The 25282-nt window shown below is 40.3% G+C and overlaps 2 protein-coding genes across 4 annotated transcripts in view; one reads left to right on the top strand and one right to left on the bottom strand.

The window, feature by feature from the left end:
• Atac3 (Ada2a-containing complex component 3) overlaps positions 1-25282 on the top strand; it is a 215746-nt gene that overhangs the window by 107328 nt on the left and 83136 nt on the right. The window lies entirely within an intron of this gene.
• NaCP60E (Na channel protein 60E) overlaps positions 1008-25282 on the bottom strand; it is an 87520-nt gene continuing 63245 nt past the window's right edge. For 2 of the 3 annotated variants that reach the window (XM_065237664.1, XM_065237665.1), the window contains 11 exons: positions 22744-22918; positions 7202-7517; positions 6717-6992; positions 6236-6340; positions 5819-6165; positions 5427-5754; positions 5163-5365; positions 4463-5095; positions 3795-4396; positions 3561-3734; positions 1008-3332 (listed from right to left, as the gene is read on the bottom strand). In XM_065237664.1, coding sequence (XP_065093736.1) covers positions 2785-3332; positions 3561-3734; positions 3795-4396; positions 4463-5095; positions 5163-5365; positions 5427-5754; positions 5819-6165; positions 6236-6340; positions 6717-6992; positions 7202-7517; positions 22744-22918 — 3707 coding nt within the window. In that variant the 3' untranslated portion in view covers positions 1008-2784. The remainder of the gene's footprint in view (positions 3333-3560; positions 3735-3794; positions 4397-4462; positions 5096-5162; positions 5366-5426; positions 5755-5818; positions 6166-6235; positions 6341-6716; positions 6993-7201; positions 7518-22743; positions 22919-25282) is intronic. The other variant, XM_065237663.1, reaches the window with a different exon arrangement.

Raw genomic sequence — 25282 nt, 5'->3', positions numbered from 1 at the left:
GCCAGGAAACAGAGAAAGGGATAGAGGTTCTGCATAAAGAGGTGATGAAAATGGACGTGGCGACCCCGGTGACTGAAATCGAATCCGAACCTCAACTGACCTGGTGCCAGCAACGGCAGAAGCATTGGAATGATCTATACGAGTACGAAGCGATGCAAAAGAAGAAAAAAACGGGAGAAGAAAAATGAAGAACTCAATCCCTCTAAATGTGCATAAAATATATTAGTCCCTCGGCTCCGTTTAGCTTCAAGAGACAGTGAGCCTTCTAAATGAACACCATGGAAAATATTTTTAAGCATAATTACTAAGCAAATGCGAGAATAATTCCAAGTGAATTCTGAGGATAAACTCAACGGTAAATTGAAGCATGATTCCACGAAGGAAGTGGAGAAAATTTCATGAATGCCAAAGGAGTATTGGCTAGGAGTTTTGAGTTGAGTTACAGACGAATTTTAAATGAATTCTGAAGAGAATTCCAAAGGAAAGGCTATAATTTCAAGATAATGAGGAGTCTTCGATGGAAGTTCTGAGGATAAATCTATATATTCAAGGTAGCCGGCGCCGGTGGTGTAGTGGTAAGCGTGACTGCTTTCTAACACCCCAATGGGTCTGGGTTCAATCCCCAGCCGAGGTCGGTGGGATTTTTCTGAGGCATAAAAATCTCTGGTCACGTTTTCCTTCGGAAGGGAAGTAAAGCCGTTGGTCCCGGCCCATGTGTGTTGAATGGGTACGATATCCTACGCAGGTGTAGAAGCTGCCTTCCTGCACATTCGGTTGCCGTCAATAGATGGCAATCGATGTCCGTCGGTGATTGGCACTAGATTGCGGAACAGAGACCGACGTTAAATAAAGGAAAGAAAATATATATTCTAGGTATATTCCAAAGGAATTCTGAGGAGATTTCCAAGGGAATAGGAGAACCTGAAAGGAACTCCATGGAGTATTTCCATGCAATTCCTATGTGAATATCATGGAAGCTAAAAGAGGAATTGCATGAGAATTCTGTAGCATATTTTGAGGAATTCATGAGCAGATTTCAAAGGTAATTTAAGGAATAATTCCATCGAAATTTGGAGGAATACTAAAAAATGCTGAGAAACATTCCAAAAGAATCAGACGAATCCTGAAGAGAATTTTAAGGTAATTCTGTTACAATTATTGGAAATTCAAAATAGATTGCATGGAGTTTCAAGAGCTTTCTGTAGATAATATCTAGAATTCTTTGAAGAAAATTATGTAGGTATTCCCATAGGGATTTTTTTTTGATTATTTTAAAGAAATTCTGGAACAAATCTCATAAAAATTCTGTGAAAGATTCCAAGTTAAATCAAAATTAAAATTCCGAGACTTTGGATAAGTTTTAACATAATATTAAAAATTAAGTACAGCATTGCTAATTTAAAATAAATCAAATGTCTAAGACTTCTTAGGGTTCTAGCCCTTTGACAATTTTTAAGATACAGAACTCAAACTAATTTTCGAATCTGTGTTTTTAGAGTTATTATTGTGAAATGTGTAAACATTCAAAATGGCAGAATTGAAGAATTGTTTTTCAAGACTTCGAGACTGCGAAATGATTTTTCGTAGCAGATTTTTCTTCCTTTGAAATGTGATCACTACATTCGAGATGTTGCTCCCCCTATTTTGAAACCTGGTTACGCCGTTGCTCATAATAACCATTTTCAAGAAGCTACTTGAAATATGAACCCAAAATCTACATCTAATTCCAAATGTCTTCATGTGTCTTAAAAAAACATGAAATTTCTTCAAAATGTCTGCGGCAAATACAAGTCTTCACTCTGGCATCCCTGTTCTAGGTTCTTAGGAAGTGTTTTTCAATAAATTTTTATGTACATCCAATGGACATGTGCAAATCAATCAATAACTAACTTGATTATTTCAACCTTGTTTACATGTGTTGTTCAAATATATCTAAACAATCGTACATCAGTACAGATCAATTGACTATCTTTTAGTTGCGCCAATTGTCCCATAGCTTCTCAACAAGTACAAACTAAGGGCGAAGAAGATCCGAGTCCGTTCCTTTCTGTTCCACATCTAGAAACTTGAATCGAACCAACTACAAAGAGGCTACCAAAATTGTTGAACTGGAGTTGAAGTGAACAGACGCGCTCTTCTTAGCTGTAACGTCCCAAATCATAACTTTCTGATAACAAACTGATTTCCGTTAACATACTTACGACTAAAAGCAAAGTAAAAATCTCTCCAGATAGCATAAATATTGTCTTCAGTAATCCATCTTTCTAAAACCGATTCCATTTTTATAGCCACCCGCGCGCGTCTATGAGTTCCTCCTTACGCTAAATAGCTACAATTACAACTTCACACTGTCTACATCAAATAGGGAACTATGTACAACTCAATTTCTCAGATTCAAACGCTAATACTCAGTCCGCTATAAACGTCTATCTACACACACGTACCTACGCAAAGAAGAAACAACGCAGAAGTAACAAGTGAACCGCTGCTGAACTTCGTCCATCCTGTCCGTATTTCCAGCGTTCCGTTCCGTAGAAGTATACAAGCGTCGTCGTAAAATGAGGTAAAAAACGTCGTTGATAGCAATCGTTTCCGGAGCACAAAGTAGTACTGCTGGTGGCCAGGAGGATGCAATCGCTGCCGCCCTGCCGCCGTTGGGTAAAAAGGTACTCAAAAAGAAGAAGAAGATTGTCAACTAGTAGTGCCCGGTTGGCTACGGCCGCCGACGTCGTCGTCGTCGTCGTCGTCATCGTCTTGGTCGCTCGTTTGTGACTCGGTTGTTGGTCAGCTGGCTCGCCGAAGGGTTTCTTCGGTTGTTGGAGGACACTGACACTGATCTTCTTCAGCAACAGCCGGATCACTGCTGGTACTGCTGCTGCTATTACTGTTGGTGTTGCTACTGGCGCTGCTGGTCGCACTGCTTGTACTGCTGCTCATCTGTTGGATTTCATCGTACTCGATCTTGTCCAGGTCAGCCTGGATTGCATGCTGATGAGCACGAGGAGGAACCTCTGGAGGTTTGGCGTCCTCTTTGGGTTCCTCGTAGTCGTAGAAGATGTTGGAGGTATCACGTGGAAGGTTGACATCGATCGGTTCCGGATCAACCATATCGATGACCGTGTCCTGCGGAAGTGGAGGAGGTGGCTGCTGCGGTGGATGCGAGTGCTGAGGCGAGTCCGGAGACTCCCGGGGACTCTCGACGCAGATGGTCACCACTGGACGGGGTCCGTCGGTGCTGCCACCTAGAATTTGATAGTCAACATTCGTGCCAGGGGAGATTTTAATATCACTAGCTTTGGAAGGATCGCGAGGCTCTTTCACTTTGGTCTCGTCTAGAAGAGAGGTGAAGGAGAAACCGAAAAACAACAGGAAAACAAGAAACGGTTGGAAAAAGAAAGAAAGAGAGAGAAAGAGAAACACACGGGTGATGAAGGTGCAAACACACACAGAGAGACACTCGAAATGGTATTTCGGTTGGTTTGTATTGGTAACACACGCTTGCTGGCTTGGTGCTGACAGTTAGGATTACCGGAAATCGATGGGTTAGTAGCGGCTCTTACCTTTGTCATCGACGTCCGACTGGTATTCTTCGCTCTCGCGATGAACCAGGACGTGCACAAGCGTAGCTTCACCTGGCACTTTGGCGGCTAGATGGGGCCCAGTAGGCACATCCGGAGATGGTTCAGTCACGAGTATGCTGACGTCGGCCGTCGAGGCGGACAAATTGTCGTCAGCTGGAACACAGTGCCTTGGTAAACTCGTGTCTAGAACTAAAGGATTGAGGGCAAACTTACGCACTGCCACATTCCGATTGAGCCGCAACGCGCTCTGTGCCGAGAAGCCCCGTTCCAGCGGTGGCTTTTTCTTGACGAAGCTCGTTGCGCGTTTCGGTTTCATGATTGGAGTGGTGGGTGCCACCGGAGTTACCGCTTTGTCCAGCGAAGCGGTCAGCGAGAGGTTAGTCTCACTAGTTTTGAGCGGCCGCTTTTGCGGTTGTGGTGAGTTGGTAGACTCTTCTACAGCATCCTGATGGCGAAGAAAAAATGGAAAGTTGTAAAAGCTCCTCCGGCGGCCACCTTTCACTTCGGCAGCGTCCTTCAGCTCCAAACCATTGGCATGTTGCTGTTTGACGTCCTTGACCATGTCGCTGGTTCCGGAGACAAGCATCAGCGGAAGATTCAACCAAGGCCCAGCAAGTTCGCTTAGATCGGAAGCATCGGAAGCACGAGATGATTTACGAGATGATGCACGACTGGAGGTCGCCGTTCCGCGACGGTGCACCTGCAGGTGGAGGAAGTTCAGAGCGGATAGCTTACTTTGCCAACCGCCGGGACTTGACGTTTGGGTGTTATCGTCTTCCAAGGACATTGGAGAGCGCTCTCGCTCCCTCTTGCGTCTGCGAATGAAAGAATTACAATTATTGAATGCTCCTCAACCAGGGCTGCAATTTCAGATATGTTACCTCAGATAGTCCTTCCAAGCGGTCTGTATCGTCTTCGCTGCCTTTTCCTGTCGCTTCCAGATGCGAGTCGAGGAAACAATCTCCAACTCCTTACGGGTTGGGAATTGCTTCTTGAACTTCTGATCCATCTGATCTTGCAACTGTTTGAAATTTTCAGTTTCTTCCACATGTCCGAGGACATGCTTTACCAATGCGTGGAGAATGTCCAGGCAATGGATCTTGTTGCCCTTGGATATTGGAAGGTTGAAAGACACCAGCGCCACCGTATTCGGCTTCGGTATGCCTAACGGTGGATCTAGCGAAGCGATAAAGTCCGACAGTTGGTTGAAGTGTATGAACTGTCCTGCGTGCGGGTCGTACTTTGACCATCGGATGTAGAACATCTCCAAGTCGTCTTCGACGATACCGACCTCCTCCTCCTGGTGGGCTTGGTTGAAGTTTTCCAAAATGATAGCTATGTACATGTTGATTACAATCATATAACTGATTATAATGAAACTGGTGAAGTACGTTATCGCCAACAGTGGGTGGCCGCAGTCTCCGTTGCCCTGCGAGTCCTGGGGCAGATTGCAGTCTGGCGGCTGGATCATGAGCGACTCCAGAACATCGTTCCAACCAGCCGATGTCATGAGTCTACAGGGAAGGTACAGTTATTAGAATCATCCTCAAAGAACTTCATCTTGATCTTCTCGGAACTTACCGAAACAACAATTGCATACTTCTGCCAAACGTTTCAAAATTGACAATATCATCCAGCGCCCCCTGTTGCTTCACGTGACCGAACAACGACATCCCGATGATGGCGTAGATGAACGTGATCAACGCTAGCAGTGCCCCAATGTTAAACAGTGCAGGTAGTGATACTACTAAGGCAAACAGCAGCTTTCGTATACCCTTCGCAGCCTGCAAAACATCCTCCAATTAGACAACCGATTGACCTGACATCCCCGCATTCAAAACCCACCTTGATCAATCGAAGTATCCGCCCGATGCGGAACACCCGAACTACTCGGAGCAACGTCGGAGAGATGGGTAGATCGATCATGATGTCTTCCATCAGGATGCCGAAGATCGATGCCAACACCAGCAGGAAATCGAACACATTCCACGGCACGGTGAAGTAGTGATAGCGCAGACCGACGATTTTGACGATCGCCTCCAAACTGAATACGGTCGTGAAAAAGGCATTACTAACCTCCAGGATGAAGAATACCGCATGCGGTTGATTGTAGTGTTCGATGCCCATCGTGAGCATGTTCAGGAAGATCAGTACAAAGATGGCGATTTCGAACCTGAAAAGAGACGCAAACCCCAAGTAGCTAAGTAAACATGCAAGGATCCAGCATTAAAACTCACCGCCTCGAATTGGAAAGATCGTAGAACATTGCCAACAATTTATTTATGGGCCGCTTGATCACCTTCTGCGGTTTCTTCCGGCCTAGCTTCTTCATTGCCGTGTAGTAGTGCTTCTGTGACTCCGTCAAGAACATCTCCAGCACTCCACCCTCGTATTTTTTCTTCAACATGTTGAAGTTATCGATGATAACTCCGATGAACAGATTAAGCGTAAAGAACGATCCACACACGATAAAGATCACAAAGTAGATGTACGCGTACAGGTTTGCTTCTCGCTGTGGCTGCAGGTCAACGCCTCGGGCGTCCACGGCGTCCGCCATAACCTCCATCCAACCTTCGAACGTAGCCTAACGGGGATAGATGATCATCAGTTAGCAATCGTCGCGATCAACGAAACTAAGCTGCTTCACTACTTACCACTTGAAACAAAGCCAAGTAGCCCATCCCGACGTGATCGAATGTGATCTTGGAGTTGATCCAGGTGTAGTTGAGTGCGAAGCACTGCCACTTGTCGTTGACGATCTAAAGGGTGTGACAGGGAAGAAAGCAAGAAAGAAAAACGCACGGGACGGCATAGCAAAAGGTGGAAGGCGGAGGCGGGCGGAAGTGCAAGGGAATGAATGGTTCAAGAATCGATTAGTCGGCGGATCGAACAACTGGCACAGAAGTGTGTTATAGGGGTTTGAGGGGGTTGATGGGGACGTTCTCTACACAGCATCCGGACGTTTCAAAGCTTAAAGTGCAGCGAAGTCGTTTGCGACCTTTAAGCTACGCACGCCGCAGTAGCCAAAAAAACTTCTAGAGTGGGAAATTTTTGAGACTTGCAATATCGGGGACTTATTTGTCTGTGATCGCCATGGAGAGAACCGGTTTGGCCGGCTCCCAGGCGAATACTTACGTGGATTGGTAGCAGTTCGCCTTCCTCGTCAACACACTTGAAGAACTTCCCGCCAAAAAACTGAACGCCCATGATCGAGAAGATCAGCCAGAAGACGAGACATACTAGGAGTACATTGAAGATCGACGGAATCGCATACATCAATGCATTCACTACTATTCTCATGCCCTGCCATCGGGATATTGCTCGCAGCGGCCGCAGAGCGCGCAACGTTCTTAGCGAGCGTAGTACTTTCAAGTTTTCGTTCTCCTCGATCAGCAGTGAGAAAACCGACACCTGTGGGCGAAGCCGAGAGAGAGAAGAGAGAAAAAACCGGGTGCGAAGAAGAAAAGAGAAAGAGACGAGAGAGCGTGTGCCGATATGAAAACGGTCGGAATTAGCCAGGTGATGTTTCAAAATGTCTCAATCGAGTGCGTAATAATGTACGATAAATGAAAGGCCTGATCCATTTTTGATTTTTTTTTTTCGGCGGCCGAAATACGTACGAATACGATGATAAAGTCCAATATCGTCCAGAAGCTGGAGAAATAGTTGGTAAACCCCAAGGCGATCCACTTGAGCAACATCTCGATGACGAAAATCAGACAGAAGACAAAATTGGTCCAGTAGAGGATTAGCTTCAGCTGTTTGTTCTGGTCCAGATGGATATCTTCGAAGCACAGGGTGATGCTGGACGCAAAGATCAGTACCAGCACGAACCATTCGAAGGCCGGGGTGTCTACGTACTGCAGAATTTCCTGGCGAAATCGATACCAGCGTTGGCCGCTTTCGGTTTTGAGACAAGCGTCCCAGCATTTGCACCTAGTTGGAGATAAGATTCAGTGGGAAATGAGATTGAGATGTGCGCACAGATGGGATCGGTCCCAGATTGTTTAGTGGTGTTGTATGATTGTTATTTACAGTTAGATATTACGTTGCTCAGACGAACAAGACGCCAAACTACTTACAAAGGTTTACTATCTGTATTCTCACTAACGATATGAAATGTAGAACGAATCAGGCAATGGACATGCAATGGGTTGGAATATATGATAAAAAATGTACAGTTACAAGTTGGGTTCATTCATGATCTTAACAGGAGACTACAGTTATGTACACTATAAGCAATTTTAATGCAAGATTGACATAAAAGAAAAAGCGAAAAATCTGGGCTTATTTAGACCTGTGAATCTAGTACTTTATAGAACAGATCAAAGTGGTTAGTTAGACTGTTTTTAAGCCCAGACAATTGTTAAGCATTTATTATTTGGTTGGATTGTGTGAAAATATTTCATTTTGGATACCCGTCGTCATTTCGTCATTTTTAATAATAATAAGATTTGTATACAAATCGTGTATACTAAAATTATTTTTTTTTTGCACGAGGACAACAAAATTTCGAACATCAGTCACTTTCAGCTGTTGTCGAGGCCGGCAGCAATCTAGCGTTGGGACTGGGGTAATACGGTAGAGTGAAGCGTTTCATCCGGCAGAAATTCCCTGCCGAGCTGTGCATGTATACAGATGTACAAGGTGTATATTAGAGTGCTTCAGCGTTGATAATTTCAAACGCTACCCCCTAAAATGGTAGTTTGGGGGTCAGAAACACCCTGCCACAATTTGAAGTCATTTGGTTCATGGAAACCCCTCGCTCGTTTAGAACAAGATGGTGCGGAAAATCTATTCAGTGACCCGGATCAATCTTAATCTTAATCCTAATTATGTATTTTTGATCAAAGTATGTCTTGATTATTCTATGTAGCTGGTAAAATGGTGATTTTTGATATATTAGCTGGTCATTGGCTTCGAGTGGCCATCAGATGACACGCCAAAAGATTTGGAACATCCGTAAAATTGATTGCTTTGTTCATTTGATCAAAGTAGGCCTTGATTTGCTCGGATACTACATGGAATGTAGTAAAATGGTGAGTTTTGATATATTAGCCAGTCATTGCACAATGGACGAGGCTCGGTAGCTCAGTGGTTACCGTTTCTGCTTACTGAGCAGAAGGTCGGGAGTTCAATCCCAGGCCCCGTCCCCTTCCTTGCAATTTTTCACTTTGCCTTATTCTATACCCACTAGATTTTAATGAAAACAAATTCTTCTTTAACACCATCGCATCACTTACCACAGTGTTGGTCCTGATCTAAAAATAGAAATTGGATGAGTGCGCGCGCGCGTGTGTGTGTGTGTGTTTGTGTATTATAATCGCTCTACCAAAAACGATCCCTGCGTGTGCGTGCAACCTTTCCCGACATCCAACATCCCAGTGATTTCTCGTGGAAGCGCTGAGGATTTCTCGGTTTCCTTCACAACGAGTACTACGTCAACACATTCCTTTCCATTCCCTAGTTGACCTGCATTCGGACACGGCCGGCGCTGGTATTTCTAAATATTAGATCTCCAGTTCTTACACATTGAAGATGAATGTTAGTCCCAAACATCATCTGTTGGTTCTCTGTGTAATTGCAGCTGATCTGGTAATAACAGAGCAGCAACCGTGGGCGGTCAATCATGCTCATGCTTTTTTAGCCAGTCATTGCACAATGTTTTTTTTTAAAAGACATTTAATTCAATATCTCAAAACGCCGCTGGATATGATGGGATATTTATGCATCAAAAGTTAGCTTTTTTGACTAGAAATCAAATGCCTAGGTGGTTATGTACGACACGAATCATTTGGAGATATTGAATTAAATGCAATTTTTTAAACGAGCCACCAGATGGCCCACCGGAAGATCTAGACAATCTGTAAAATTCTCTGAATATGCAATGTGGGAAATGGTCTTTGCTAATATATGAGCTGACCATTGGCTACGAGTGGTCACCACATGGTCCGCCAGATGATTCGGAACATCTGTAAAATTAATTGCTCTGTAAACAAAGTAAGTCTTGATTTGTTCTGATATTATATGGAATGTGATTTTTGCATGGGGTAGGTCACTCCGCACACCAATTTTGGGTCACACTTTTTTGTGTGTGCCATAGGTTTGCCGGTCATAGAGTCGGCGATTGTTTGTAAAATACCCAACTCGGCAACCCGGTATTTCTGACACCTTGAATGTTTTGGTTTGAAATCGGTCCAGCAGCATTTCGGATTTAAATCTATAAGTGAACTGCTGTTTTGAGTTCCTCTAAATATTATATTTAATCAGAGAATGTTCCTGAATATACAGCCAAACAGCACGTAATGTTGTTAACAATTTCAGTGACAGTTTTCCAGCAGTACTCCCATTTTAATTACAATAATCCAATGCCTACGATATTGTGTCGGATGTGCGGCGAATAGAATTTCGGAAGCCCTTAGATTTTTGATATATTAGCCGATCATTGCTTCCTCGATTGCTTCTACGTGGCCACCAGATGGTTCATCGCTAGATCTGGAACATCCATAAAATTTATTGCTTCGTAAATTTGATCAAAGAGGGCCTTGATTTTTCTGTACATTTATATGCGATGTGGGAACATATTAGCTGGTCATTGGCTCCAAGTGGTCACCAGATGGTCCCCCAGAAGATCCCGAACATCCGTAAAATTGATTGATGTGTAAATTTTATCAAAGTTGGCCTTGATTTGTGTCTGCAAATTCATGAAATGCGAAAACACAGTGTGCATTTGCATGTGCATTTTTATATGGAGCTATTAAACCACCAACAAACCGACATGACACTTAATCCTGACTTATGCCCGAAAATCGTAAACTGCCGATTTAAATGTGCAGTGATCCAAACTGTCAAAACCATAGGATTTTTTTTTATCTTGATAAAAATATTTTGTCCAGAATAGCTCAGACACAAACCAATTCATAACTTTTGCATGCGGGTTCATGGCTTAGCTGAATATTTCCCGTGAACACGGAGCCAGATGTCAGTAGTGTGCTTTGGTCATAAATTTTATTGTTTTTGCTATGGTCATTCATGTCGGTTTGTCGGTGATTAAACTATTTATTTAACGATGGGTCATCTGAAAATTCAACCGGATTTTACGTTTGTATTCTATAATAAAAAGTAATGAAAAAGCCCCAAAAGAGCGATCCATCACTGTTTGTGGGTATTTACTACTATTTACTGGTTTACTATGGACTGATTCAAGCAACGTTTTCTTGAATTTGGGATGAAGTGGGGTAAATACCCCATATCCGGCCTATTAAGCACAACCCGCTTTAGTCTTTCTTAATCTAGCGTAGCACCAAATGGAATGTTATGATTACTGATGGCTTCTAAATTTATTTACCTTTCCGTACGTACCGTAAGATTTGATAAATAGAAACAAATTGTTGAGATATTGTTAAAAGTCTAACTCCTTCTTGACGCCAAATTCGGCCTACGGATTCTAAACTCGGCATAACGCATTTAAACGGCATTGAAACGCCAATGAATTCACTTCGGCCTATCGGATGAAGTTAAAAATTAAGTTAAAAATTGATTCGGTCGGAGCGCTTCATTTGTTTTTCAGAATATTGGGTGCAAACATTTATATCAGGCATTATTATTGACTTCGTTTGGTAGCTTTTGAACTAAAGTATCGTACCTAACGCCTAATTGACTTGTTAACTCTGAAATCATGGAATTATTGGATGTTTTATGCTCGATAGGCCCAAAATGGGTCATTAGGCCGAAGTAGTTCTCTACCCTACCCCATAATACTAACCAGTGGAAACTAACGATTTTAAATAGGCTCACACTGGACTAGCCTATCGGTCCCAAGTACATCGATTAACGTACCCCATTCTAGTTGATATTCGAGTACTACATGCAATTCTCAGGCTACCCAGTGACTGGGTAGATTACACCCATTCTTGCATTACGTATGGAATTTGTTAAAATTTAGGTGAACCAGTTTTGTGTAGATATGTAGAATCTACCCAGATTCTGGGTAATTGAGTCTTATAACAAAATCATATAGTAAAAATGGCGCGGCGTTGAAAGATTGCTGGAATAATTACTGTTTAAAATCCAATAAAAATGGAACAACAACGGAACAATTTGAATAGTGAAATTTACCAGCAGCTGGTTGGTAAGTATATTATAATGCGTTTAACATTAAACTTCGTCTTCTGGATAATAATTATTCCGGAATTAAGTGCCGCATTGCTGGCTGCCTAATGTTTGTTACTGGTAACGAAACAATGTACAACAATCATTTGAAATCGTACCACAATATACGATGCAGCGTTCTAAATGATATCCCCACCAACAAACCGATATGACACTTATTTCTGACTTATGCCCGAAAATCGTAAACGGCCGATTTAAATGTGCAGTGATCTGAACTGTCAAAAGTATAATTTTTTGATCTAGATAAAAATAATGTGTCCAGAATAGGTAGATCAGACACGAACCAATTCATAACTTTTGCATGCGGGTTCATGGCTTAGCTAAATACTGTCGGTGATTGCAATGTCGTATTTCATCATTAACAGTCATCAAGAGCCTAACGTGTCTGATGAGGTCGTGGTTGATGAAGCCAGTGAAGCAAATTTCCGGTCAATTCCAGTTCAGTTTGGCATCCAGTCGAACAAAGTACGTCATTCTTACACTGATTTATATAAATAAATACTGATATACTCGTAAATTGCTTCATTCTTGCTCTGTGTCTGGTTAAAGAAATTATTTGTAAGTTGGGTAAATGTTGGCCTTCGGATCTAAGATTCGGCCCATCGCTAAAAATCTCCTATTTATCAATTTTATCTAGATGAACGCGTCATTGGGACGGTACTTATGGATATTTTTGGTCGCTATTGAAAATTTAGTCGATTGCTGAATGAATGTATTGGCCCAAATTAGGGGCATTTAGGCCGACATTACATCCATTTCCCCTATTTTAAAGGTTTTCATGGGTTCCACATTCTAATAAAATGTGTAAAGTCTACCCAGATAACAAATGTCAATATCTGGGTAAACTGCACCCTGATTTATTCGCAAGCACGTTTACCCAAATTTGGGTAAATATTGGTTTACCCAAATTTGGGTAGGTTCAGTCCCGGGACGGGACTTGACAATCCAGCATTTCACTCTTCTTAATGTTTTTGATGAATGCCCGTCGAAAATTAGTGCATAGAGTTCTCTAACACCGTTAGTATTAGTTAGCAGTTTCACTAATACAAGCGTTTTACTGGTTAAAAATAAAAAACAAACCTCTGTCAGGTCGAACACTTTGGCAGCTGATTTTGTGGTTGAAAATAATAAACAAATCGATTTTACACGGCTACACTAGCAATGTTGTATTGGTGAAATCTTGCGGCAAGAAGTCAATGGTGTTTGACGGGGTTGACCAATGATGCCACGATTGCAGAATGATTTTTTTATTTTAATTTTTATTTGATTCGGAGTTTCTACCGCAATTTAGCAGCTTGTACATAATTTTTGCTTAACACAATAAAAACAACCATAAACAAACAAGAATATCCATCGCTCAAAGCACGCCGTGAACCCTATTTTCCAACTTTCCTTTCGCAAATACAAACAATTAAAAACGCCAGTGACGTCCACATTGATTCCGGCATCACTGCCAGTCAGATTGATGTGATCCCTCTGTCCTTTTTATTCCACGATTGCTACTGTCAAATCGACAAATCAGCAACTGGCTCGGATTTGACAGAAAATTGGTTTGAAATCGCTACCCGATTGTCAAGTTCCGTCCCAGGTTCAGTCTTGACCTAAAGTGGGTAGATTGCACACATTTTGGGTAGTTTAATAATAGCGTGTACACTATGTTTGTTTTGATTCGCTACACGGAACCGAAAACTTACCAAAAATTAAGTTCTTTTCAGTCATCTCCCATGTTCCGTACAAGAGGCTAATTTTCAGTAAACCGCTTATAGTAGCTTACATTTTTTTTTTAATAAATCGTTTATTTTTCCAGGCTCATTTGCTGTAGCTTTGCGGAGCCGATATTCATTGTTTAGATAACAAAATTACAGTAGTTTACATTTGACTACGGCAAAAATAATAACTCACTCGTGAGTATTTTTAACCCAAAATTAAGTTCAATTGACTCAAATTTGAGAATATCTCATCTACTCACTAGTAGCTTATTGAACGATAGTCATAAGAAAATCGAATCTCTCGTTCCGTTTTCGACAACAACAAAAAGTGAGAGTGGGATGCAAAACTCAAAATTACCCAAAATTAAGTAAAAAGAACTTAAATTTAGGGATTTTTTTTCTCTGTGTATGAAAGTTTGACTGATAAATTGAGGGGTTCGTGGTTTTTCCTATGTTTCGAGGGGTGCATCGATTTGCTTGGGACCGAAGATAGTACCAGAGCTGAGCCAAAAAGTTGAGCACGTTTCTTCGGGACCTTCTGGTCTTAGAGTTACCTCTATGATGATACCATGAGTGCCAGCTATGACAGATTTGTAAAGCATGAAAAAGGCGAGGGATTTAAGCTTAGTTAGTATGATTTTTTTTGCATAACATGTAGCTTCAAATCGGAAAATAGGTTTGGAAGATTTGGTATGCTGCAAATTAATTTTATTTTAATATCAACTATTCGAATCCCTAGATCGGTAAGGTAAGTATTTTAAGACATCCTATATCCCTTTTCCAGTTGAGGAAATTACGAGTGAAGAATATCATTATTTTCACTTCCATGTATACCCTTCGCACACATGTGTACATGTCAAGGTCACAGGGAATTTCTAGCGGATGGCAAATTTTATTTGAGAGCTAGGGGGACGGCACATCTAAATCTCAATCCTAAAATGTCTGAAAATCTGACACTAGCCAAAAAATCTACGAAAAATGTTCTTTTCATTTCATGCATCTAAATCCATCTTCTCTCATCGCGTTCCATTTTTTGCTGGTAATCTAGAGAATCTTCAATCTTCTTTCCACATTATTTATTGTTCCAATGATTCATCTGACATATGGTTGTCTTAATGAATTCAAAAAGTATAATTAAAACAAAAACAGGACACATTCTAATTCAGGACAGTTTTCTAATAAAAACAGTTAACGGCACATTAAAGTCAAACAATGCATAGACGTCATTAAACGCATTAGCGACGGCTCGGATAGGTTCATTCAACCCATATTGCCGATTAGATCTCGCAGTACAAAATTACGCTCTACTCTCTCAGGTGCTTAAAAGAAAAGCTGCCGAAGTAATTCGGGGGAATCCATCTCGCTGGTAATGATTTTAGCAGCAAACACAGCTTGAGCGTTCCGTCTTCTTTGTTCCAAGGTGTCAATTCCAATCAGACAGATACACTCTCAAATCTGGCTATCCAGCATGCTTGGTATGGGCACCAGACGACAGCACTATACTCTAAGATTGAACGTACTAATGAACAATACAGCGCCCGCAGGCAAAGCGGATCGCGAAAGTCTTCAGATATTTTGAACATAAAGCCAAGCTGCCTGTTAGCTTTAGTCAGGATGTCATTGTAGTGCGGTTTGAAGATCAATTCACAGTCGAGTGCTACTCCCAAAGCGAAAATAGAAGGGGTCTCAGATTACTTCCCTGGGGAACGCCGGAAACGTTCGTGAACACTTCAGAACGAGAAGCTCCAATCTTAACGCAAAGCGAACAGTTCGTAAGGTAAGATATGAACCACGAGATGAAGGATCCAGACACTCCGAGTTTCTCTAGCTTGCTCAAAAGAATGTTGAGGTCTACTCGGTCAAATGCAGCCTTGAGATCAGTGTAAACCGCGTCGATTTGTCCGCCAGAGTCCATTGTCCGAACGCAGAGCGACACGAATTCGGTCAAATTGGAGGTAACTGACCGTTTTGGGTAGAATCCATGCTGAGCCGTGGAGATGTAATTTTTACAAGAGCTGAAAAGCGCCTCATTACGATTATGAGTGCATCTAACGACAGCAAAGCCAAATCTTCGCTGCATTTTCGATAGAGTCACCTCCCTCGCTTTAGAGCAGTTCCACGCCAAATGACGAATCGATCAGGCTCGACCTTCTCCTATTTGCATAATTGATTATTATGGGCAATCATTCACATTTGGCCATGCTAATTTTTCGACATTTTCAATAAATATTAGCACGAAAACGTCGCTTGTCCCCTGTAGAACAATTTAATTTAAGCAACTTTGCTCAAAACACTAATTTTCTATCTGTAGTAATTCATGTTTAATACTGGCATTACAGAGGTAATTTAGGGTGAACCCTATTTTTTTTTTAAATTAACTTGTTATACATTGATTTATCGCAAATGGTTTGTTCTGGTAATTATTAGAGATTTTGATGTTACATTTTTTTGCTGAAGTAACTAGGTATAAAATACACATTTACGACGATTCAAACGTCTAAGATCCAAAGCACTCCGAACCTACTGCCAGTCTCGTTGTCCTTTTGCCAAGCAACATTTCGCACGTGCTAGTAACAATTATCCCTAAGCAACACGGCTTGTCATAATGAAGTTGAAAGTACTTTTCACGTATACTTACGTATAGAATCAATAGGCCTTTTTAATAGAAACTAAACGATCGATTCAACCTCTGGTGGTGAATAGGAGAACGTCAAAAAGAGTGTTGTGAGTATAAATTTTTGCCTTGAGACATAGGAAGCGGAACACTTTTTTACTTTTCCTGATAAATTGATTCATCTGAGATGCTGCAAAGCTTAATCTACAGTTGAAAAATTTAATTCTGTAACGTTTTTGAAAAGATCCTGCTGGTGTTCAGGAATATTTTTGTTGAAAAAATGGAAAATTAGAAAAGTGCCTTAGTGGTTATGATCTTCCGGATATCTTGTGTGTGAATAGTTAAGGTGCAAATCAGTTCAGATTTGTGGAAAATCGTACAATAAGACAATTACCGATGGAAATTGGCAAGATTTTGAATGAAAAATGCTGTTATTGGCGTTGGGGAAAATACTTATTCTGATGTAAACAAACGGTTTGGTTGACGTTTCTTCTCGAACTCGCGTGGCGCACTCTACGTTGGTGGTGCATTAAAAAGGCGTATAATACTTTAATTTACATCATTTTATGCAACCTAAAAAGCGCAAGAAGCGGAGCTTATAAAACTAAATACTGGTTTTACAACATGTTTTGAAAACCAGCGGAAAAAAATTAAAAAAAAAATGTTCATAACTCCACTTGATAAAAGGTTAATAATAAGTATCTATCATGTTCTTGTCAATGGCATGAAAATAAAATTCTTGTGCAACACACAACTACTTATAACACATCCTGCACCTTTTCAGTTGCATTAATTTATGGGATGTAATAAAAGAGTGTTTTCAACTTTCTTTATAACAAACCTCCGAAAACCTCATAAGAAACTGTCAATGACTGCGTGAAGTGACAGTCCGGCTCAATGGCGCCGTCAATGTCCACGTCAATCTGGAAAGTGCAGAATCTCTTCAAGAGCTTTATAAGTTCATCTAAGATTGATTTTACATACGACAAATTTTATTGTGGTATTAAAACATTAAGATGCACGTTTTAATAACATTTAAAGTTAAAAGCAAAAGAAAACTATTTTGGAAAATGTTGAATTCTAGGAAGTATGAAGAAAATATATATAAACCTCATATAAAACATGGGATGTTTTATGCATCACTTATAATACATTAATACAACAAGTCGTTTTAATTCTTTTTCAGAAAGATGTTTTGTGTGTTACTTGGGTCGAACGTATAACCGTTATCTGCACAAACGCTACTGCAAACGAACTCAGGAAAATCTACGCAGACATCCACGACATTTTTGGAAGTCTAAACGGTAGGAGAATGGGTTACCCGTTGAGATGTTTCTGGGCAATGAAGGCGCCACTTCCGCTCCGGAAAAGTGCAATTTGTTTGCCACTCACTTTAGAAGGGCATTCAATGATTCTACGTCATCTGCACGTCAAATCGCTGAAGCTTGTAGAGATACACCTAGTGGTGTCTATTCACTGAGAAGCTTTACGATCACGTCGAATCAGGTGGACTCCGCAATAAACAAATTGAATTACTCTGTGTCCAGTCCAGATGACATATCATTACGGAAGCGTAGTTTTCCCACAAGCTGGAAAATGTCGGTCATGTTCCCCGTGTTTAAAAAAGGGGATCGACAGAACATCAAGAATTACAGAGGAATAACTTCGTTGTGTGCTTGTTCAAAGGTTTTCGAAATCATAATAAATTATGTACTTTTCGACTCCTGCAAGAATTATATTTCTACAGATCAGCACGGTTTCTACCCCAAAAGATCAACATCTACAAATCTCGTCCAATTTGCTTCGTTTTGCACACGCAACATTGATTCTGGTGCTCAGATCGACACCGCATACACTGGTTTCAAATCAGCTTTCGATAGAGTTGATCACGGAATGTTACTGAAACTTCTAGGAAGAATTGGTGTTTCTACGGATCTTATTAGCTGGTTTAAATCAAACCTTACGGATCGGAACCACACCGTCAATTTCGGATTTTAATCTTAGGAACAATTTTCAAACTTATCTGGCGTTTCACAAGGTAGCAACCTGGGTCCTTTGTTATTCTCACTCTTCATCAACGAGCTTTCCCTCGTACTACCATCTGGCTGCCGTGTTTTTTACGTTGATGACGTCAAAATATACATGATCAATAAAGGTATCGAGCCCTGCTATGCTCTACAACTTTTTTTTTTTTATCTTTATTAAGGAGACTTTCAGCCGTTGGCTGGCTCGTCTCCGACGCTCTACAACTGCTGTTGAATAGTTTTGCTGATTTGTGCACTCGGAACATGCTGACGTTGAGCATCCACAAATGTAACATTATATCGGTTCATCTCATCCCAATTGCGTACGATTATTTAATTAATGGTCAGTCCCTTGAGCGTGTTCTTCAAGTTCGTGATCTTGGTGTCATCCTAGATTCAGCGTTGACCTTCCGATCGCACTACAACGATATTATCAGTGCAGCCAACCGACAGCTGGGATTTATGTTCAAAATATTCTGCGAATTTACCGATCCTCTCTGCCTCCGATCTCTGTACTGCGCTCTGGTGCGATCAATTCTGGAAATCAACTCTATAGTATGGTGCCCGTACCAGTCAACCTGGACTGGTACGATCGAAGCAATTCAGAGAAAATTTGTGAGATATGCCCTACGACGCCTTCCGTGGTGAGATCCGTTGAACTTACCACAGTATGGAGATCGATGCAGATTATTAGGACTGCAGACGCTTGAGCAGAAACGAAATGATACCCATGCGGTGTACGTTGCTAAAAATCTCACAGGAGAAACGGACGCACCGGAGATAGGGGAATTTACGTATTCTCGCCAATCTAAGCAACTTCCGCACTTCTATTAGCATTTTCTCAGTGTCACGCACACATATGACGTGTCTGTTTGTTTACATTCATCTGCTGCTAGCTATTCTATCCATTCCAATCAACAAAACTGTCCAAAACGGTTTGAAAACGTTTTTAAGGCGCTCCAAACTTCTCAGGTGAGTGTGACTATTGTCGGCAGCCTCTTTTACTTCGGCAACCTTTCCGTTTAAACTGTGTGTAAACCAGCTGTTCTATTATCGGCAACTCGAAATCAGCCGTATTTTGATGTGCTTATGTTTCCTTTGAAGAAACACCTGGCACAACAGGTTTGCTCAGTCGTAAAAATGTATTAGGATGGAAGTTGAAAGACTAAGGAATCGTTTAAATACATTCAGCGAAGTGTTTTAGTAAGAAAATACATCGAAATTAACGTTTAAATTGTGGTTGCCGAAAACAGTCGATGGCTGCCGAAGCCATCATTTACCCTACTAGGTAAACTTAACCTTTACGTTCCTGAACGATTGCTTCGCCAACGAAACTTTTCGCTGCTTGAGCCCTGGAACTCCCTGTACGGCCTTCATGATCCTGTCCGCTTCATGTCGGCTAGGTTCAACGAAGTCTACATCCTCTTCGACTTCAACTCTACTGTGGCAACATTTAAGCGTAGACTGACTGAATTGCATTAATGGATCGAGTTAGATTCGTAACTGTGAAAGACGAGGATTGGTTCGGATTATGGATGTCCAATGGAGTTGATTGAATTATAAGTTTTTATGTTTTGACTACAGTTGATATTTGAACCTATGATTACTTTATATTATGTTCACGGATGTGCTTGTTTTATAATGTTTGTAGTCCAGGGTTACTTCCACTCACTTGCTATAAAAATTGGTTTTCCGAATTATGAAAACATTAGGAACATTGGAACTAAAAGAAGAAGAGGTCCGTAAGTATGTGTTTGACACATAAAATCTGTCAATATTGCTTTCAGTGCGTCACAATTAGCGATTAAACGATTCGTGAGCGCTCACTCTGAGTGAACGCTCGCGAATCATAAGATCGCTGATTGTGACGCTCTGAAAGCGAAATTGACAGGTTTTATTATATATTATATCATCTAATGATTTCATAATTCATAACATTGCTTTATAGCAAGTGAGTAGAAGCAACCCTGGTTTGTACTGTATTGTGGGGTTTTTACGCCAGTTAAATTGGCTTTTCCCCATCACATTCATAAAGACGACAAAAAGTCAGATGATTAAATAAATAAATGAATAAAGAGCTTTGAGAGTGTTGGTTTATTTCCTTTAAATTCCGTTATAATTGCTTATCTTTTGACAGATACGTACTCAACACCACTTGGCACTGATGAAGTCTGCAAGTAGCAGACGAAATACGCGTATCTGTCAAAAGATAAGCAATTATAACGGAATTTAAAGGAAATAAACCAACACACTCAAAGCTCTTGATAAAAGAATTCCGTTAAGAGGTTCGACAAATTTAAAAGATTAAATAAATAAAGTTAAATCTATCTCTTTCTTTGGGAAAGTTATGAACGAGTTTTGTTAAAAAAAACTTCTATTTTCAAATGTTGATATCTCAAAAAGGAGCATTTTTCGTTATTAATTGCATTTGAAATATCGTGATTTCATTCATATATTTAGAGAAAGAATTTTTTTTGTTCAGCAAAGTTGCTTAAAATAAACAGTTTTACAACTTTGCAGAACATTGTGCTGGTCTATCTCATTCTCAAATAACTAAAAAAAAAATGATATTTGTATCTCAATAACCATGGAGACCACTCTATTTTCAAATGGGTTCTTTAATTTGAAAAAAAAAAATCGGTTATTATGCATCATCTGAAAGGACTTCGTTTATCGAGCACAACGATATTTTTTTTCGATCCCATTTACTTCCATCTCGATCTTTAAATCAAGATCAAAAGCAAATTGATCACTTAATTAACAAACTGACATCTCGCTTCCATACAAAGTGCCAGCGAGGGGCGCTAAGATGGTAACTTTTGCTATTGTAATAACATTTATTTAAAATAGTTCCAGTGCTAAAAAATGTGGATTTTGGTTCCAATGCTGATTACGAATATGCCATTACCTCTATACTCCTTATGAACCCAATTGATATTTTTTTGAAAATGGTTGAAATATCGAATACGCCATTTCGATGATTTTTGCAAAATTCAAAATGGCCGAATTTTAATAAATATGTGAATGGCTGCTGAGGCTGATTTTTTTTTGCAATTTGGCCTTGATATATATCTATTATGTTCTATTACAGAAATGGCGTTTTTTAAGAAAAGGGATCAATTTTTTTATTGGTTTAGTCTAGGTGGCACCATCGCATGAAGGTTGCATTGGTTTGAAGTTTGATGAATCCCGATTAATCATAAATCTAGAGCAACATATGGGAAGGTCCTGTGTGACAAATGTGAACAATAACTGCTCCATCTGATAGAGCAAAGTTCGTCTTCTACCAGATGCTACTACTGGTTTTCCTGAATAAATCTTAAACTTGCTTTGTTAGCGATAGGTCATCTTGATCTCTTGCGTTCTATATTTAAGTACGACTGATTTTTAGTTGAACGGAGACTCTCATAGAATGTTTAAAGTCTAACTAGAATTAGGGCGTAACAGCTTTTGTAAAAAAAAATGACTTCCCTCCGTGATTTCTAGAAAGTATAGGCTCGCCCACGCTAATCAACATCATCATCGGATAGGGGAAGACTTCGCCTACCTGTTAATTATGTTGATTTGCGTGGACGTGCCTTGAATTCCTAGAAATCATCGAGAGAAGTCATTGTTTACAAAAGCTGTTTCGCCCTAATTCCAGATCTATCTAAAAGTATGTTGTGTCCAAACTATGCGCTAAATTGTAATATAAAAAATTAAAATGAATGTAAGAAAACTGATGCGATAAATATGAAACTAATGGCATGCAATGTTGTTATGTTTTCGGGTAACTTGTTTGGTTGACGTGGAAATTTGGTGCAATCCTTCTAAAAGTGTGCTTTGAACATCTCGGATCTATAGGAATGATATGATCTCAAGCTTAGAATTATCGCTAAGTTTTGAAGACATTACATGTGTATACGATAGTTTCATGGATTTGAAACTGCTAATGATCACTACTATAATGATGATATTTACAGAAACCCTTTCCCATTTGAAAGAAGGCACATTTTAGGAATGTTGAAGAGATTTCAGAAAACTACTAAATACGATAAGGATAAGATTATACCGCGATTAGAACTTGAAGCAGATTAAGAACTTAATGGTTTATCAGGTCCTTGAAAAACTCGCTTCATTTTAATTCCATTGCGATATCATGATAATTCTCGAAATCTCGTTTCTCGTATTGACATCCACGTGTTTTTTTTTTCGTTTTCGTTTATAATGTAACGAAGGTCCGCCCGTTAACCACGGAACGGTCCCCTCCGGTAAGCAGTGTCTATGAACAGCGTGTGATTGCAAATGATAAAACCAAACTGGACAAGTGAGTGCGAACACAAAAAGCGATCAAACATCATCGGATGGAATCGGTTAGGATTGGTCTATAAAGCATTACGGGGGGTCAATTTCCACACAACATTGGCCACTACGTTCGGGAGTGTAGGGGTGAGATTTGGAGGATTTTCATCGAGCTAGGTGCGCCGAATGAGTCGAATTTTTCGTGGTTCGTGTCGGGATGGATGCTTGTTGTTGTTGTTTTTGATTTTTTTTTTCTTAGGTCTGAGCGTGCCTGTTTACCTCTTCGGTTTTTACAGTTGCATTTTTCTTTAGACACACACATACACAGGAAGACACTCAAACATCCATCAAGCGGTACTTACTTTTCGTAGCACTTTTGCGGGAAGCAGTCCTGCGGTATTTTGGGAGCTTTCCGGCGACCGAAGCTGGGAAAGGCCATGGGATCGTCGTAGACGCCTTGCGAATTGCGACGACCACCCACGGTGATGTCGTCCACGTAAGACACCAGACAGTGCCACGGCTTTCCAGCTAAGTTCACTGCAGGGAGGGGGTGAGAGAAAGAGAGAATGGGAAATGTATTATTTTTATATTATACAATGTCACGATTATTGTCAATAAAAGCAATCGTGTAGGGTCCACTTAAGATATTTTGAGAAATTTCAAACATGTCAAATTCTTATGAATTTGTATATGAATATAAAAAAAATTGCGTATTAATTATACAATTGCATACCTGGAATTATCAATTGGATAATTCCCAGGTAACTTGCAGTGAAGTTTTGGTGGCTTGTTCTAAAGAACTTCAGAAAAAAAATTAAACTATAATTGTCATATCAAGTTTCTTCCAACCACTATTGAACGGGATAGAACCAACCAGTTGAAACTAATCATTTAAAATTGGCTCACTACTTGAGCAAATCGATTAACGTACCCCATTCTAGTTGAAATTCTAGTACTAGTATGTTTGTTTTGATTCGCTATGAAAGTTTGACCGATCAAATTAGGGGTTCGTAGATTTTCCTATGTTTCGAGGGGTGCATCGATTAGCTTGGGACCGAAGAGAGTACCAGAGCTGAGCCAACAAGTTGAGCACGTTTCTTCGGGACCTTCTGGTCTTAGAGTTACCTCTATGATAGAACTCTGTCAAATGGTTCGAAAACCAGTGATATTCCCGGTAAAATATGCCGTATGATTGATCCGAAATTGAAATATAATGTATAGAATGATTGTCGGTTCAAATGGTGTGTTGTTGTTTCCTTTGGATGTAGCTCGGTGCTCGGAGACCTAGCAGCGACCATATTTGCTTACGGAGTATAAGACCGTGGGTTCTATACAGGCTCTTTCTTAAATGTAGAAAATCGCTGCTGATAGAAATCGGTCGGAACATGGTAGACTCCATCCGGGGATTTTATTTCATTTCAATAGTTTCTTGTCGCTAGGCATGCGTGATCGTCTTTCGCAGTGGTTTGCTGCGATATAATAGCAAAAGATCGTGGTTTCAATCACAAGCTCTGTCGCATTACAGTATATCGATTTGTTATTATTTCGATTATTCTTATTATTCATTTTGCGTGACGGCCGTGGCCGATGTCAGTAAGGCTGCGGATGGAAAGACCGGGAAACCTAGCTCTGGTCCTCACAAGTTCCTGCCTCATGCCTCCCCGAGTCATATGATAACAAACTACCACCAGCTGTAACATGGACACTAGACTGATGCAAAATTTGAAATTTTCGCTCCACGGTGTTCAAACGGTTTCAAATCGGGTCCTGATTAGTCTCCAAAAGTTTAAACTCATTTGATAGGAAACTGACTTGGCACAACCCATTTGAAGTTTATATGGAAATTACTATGGGAAAACAAAACTTTTTGTTCATTGTCGTTTAGCCTTTTTACATATTGTACTGTTAACAAACTCTATTGCCATTCTGATGGGAATTTTTATTAGCTACAACTTCGCATAAATTTTTTTTTCAGTCAAACTTCAAATTAAATATTTATTAATTGTTTAAGAGATTGATAATCTTATGGCAAGATTAAGCAACTGTATTGTGGGCAACACTGTATTCTGCAGTGTGACATAGTAGCCATGATTGTTGTCCTCTATTCTACGCGCCAGAAACACCAATGTTGCCTGCTGAACAGTTGATTGAGCATAATCATAAGACATCAGTGAGTTGAATCATTAATAACTTTTGTTCCTTGCATTTGATCGAAAAGTGGTCTTCAACAAAGTTGTAGCTGAGAAAATTTTCAACAAGCTCCGCTATCATTTTCTAAAGTAGAGTAAACTGGTGAATTTTGAGGTAGATATGAACCGAAATTATGGTTTCTCCATAGTAATTTCCATATAAACTTCAAATGGTTTGTGCCAAGTCAGTTTCTCACTAAATGAGTTCAAATTTTGGGAGGCTAATCTGGGCCCAATTTGGAACCGTTTGAGCACTGTGGAGCGAAAATTTCAAATTTTGCATCACTCTAATGGACACATCTGGGTGGCGTAGCCCGGGCAATGTTGCCAGCGAACACTAGCGCGGTATCCATAGTACGGTAATAGAGGGAATGTTTCACCAAACCCGAGCGTCTGATCAACATAGAAGCAAGGTTGCAAAGACTCATTTCAGCTAAAATAATGTTTTTCGGTATAATAAAACCAAAAGATGGTATGATGGCATGTATTACTTGTAACTTACAAGAAGAGGTTACAAAGTATGCGTTGGAAACATAAAACCTGTAAATTTTGCTTTCTATGAGTCACAATCAGCGATTTGCTGATCGCTGAGTAAGTGAGTGAGTGAGTGAGTGAGTTTGTGAAAAATTGCTGATTGTGACTCTCATGAAGTGAAATAAACAGGTTTAATATGTCAAACACATTCTTTGCAACCTCTTCTTGTATCCTATCA

Source organism: Ochlerotatus camptorhynchus, unplaced genomic scaffold, assembly GCF_037179485.1.
Source record: "Ochlerotatus camptorhynchus isolate MF236.1 unplaced genomic scaffold, CSIRO-AGI_Acam_v1.1 ptg000639l, whole genome shotgun sequence".
NCBI lineage: Eukaryota > Metazoa > Arthropoda > Insecta > Diptera > Culicidae > Ochlerotatus > Ochlerotatus camptorhynchus.
The sequence above is the reverse complement of the archived record's forward strand: the minus strand, read 5'-3'. Positions and strand labels throughout refer to the sequence as shown.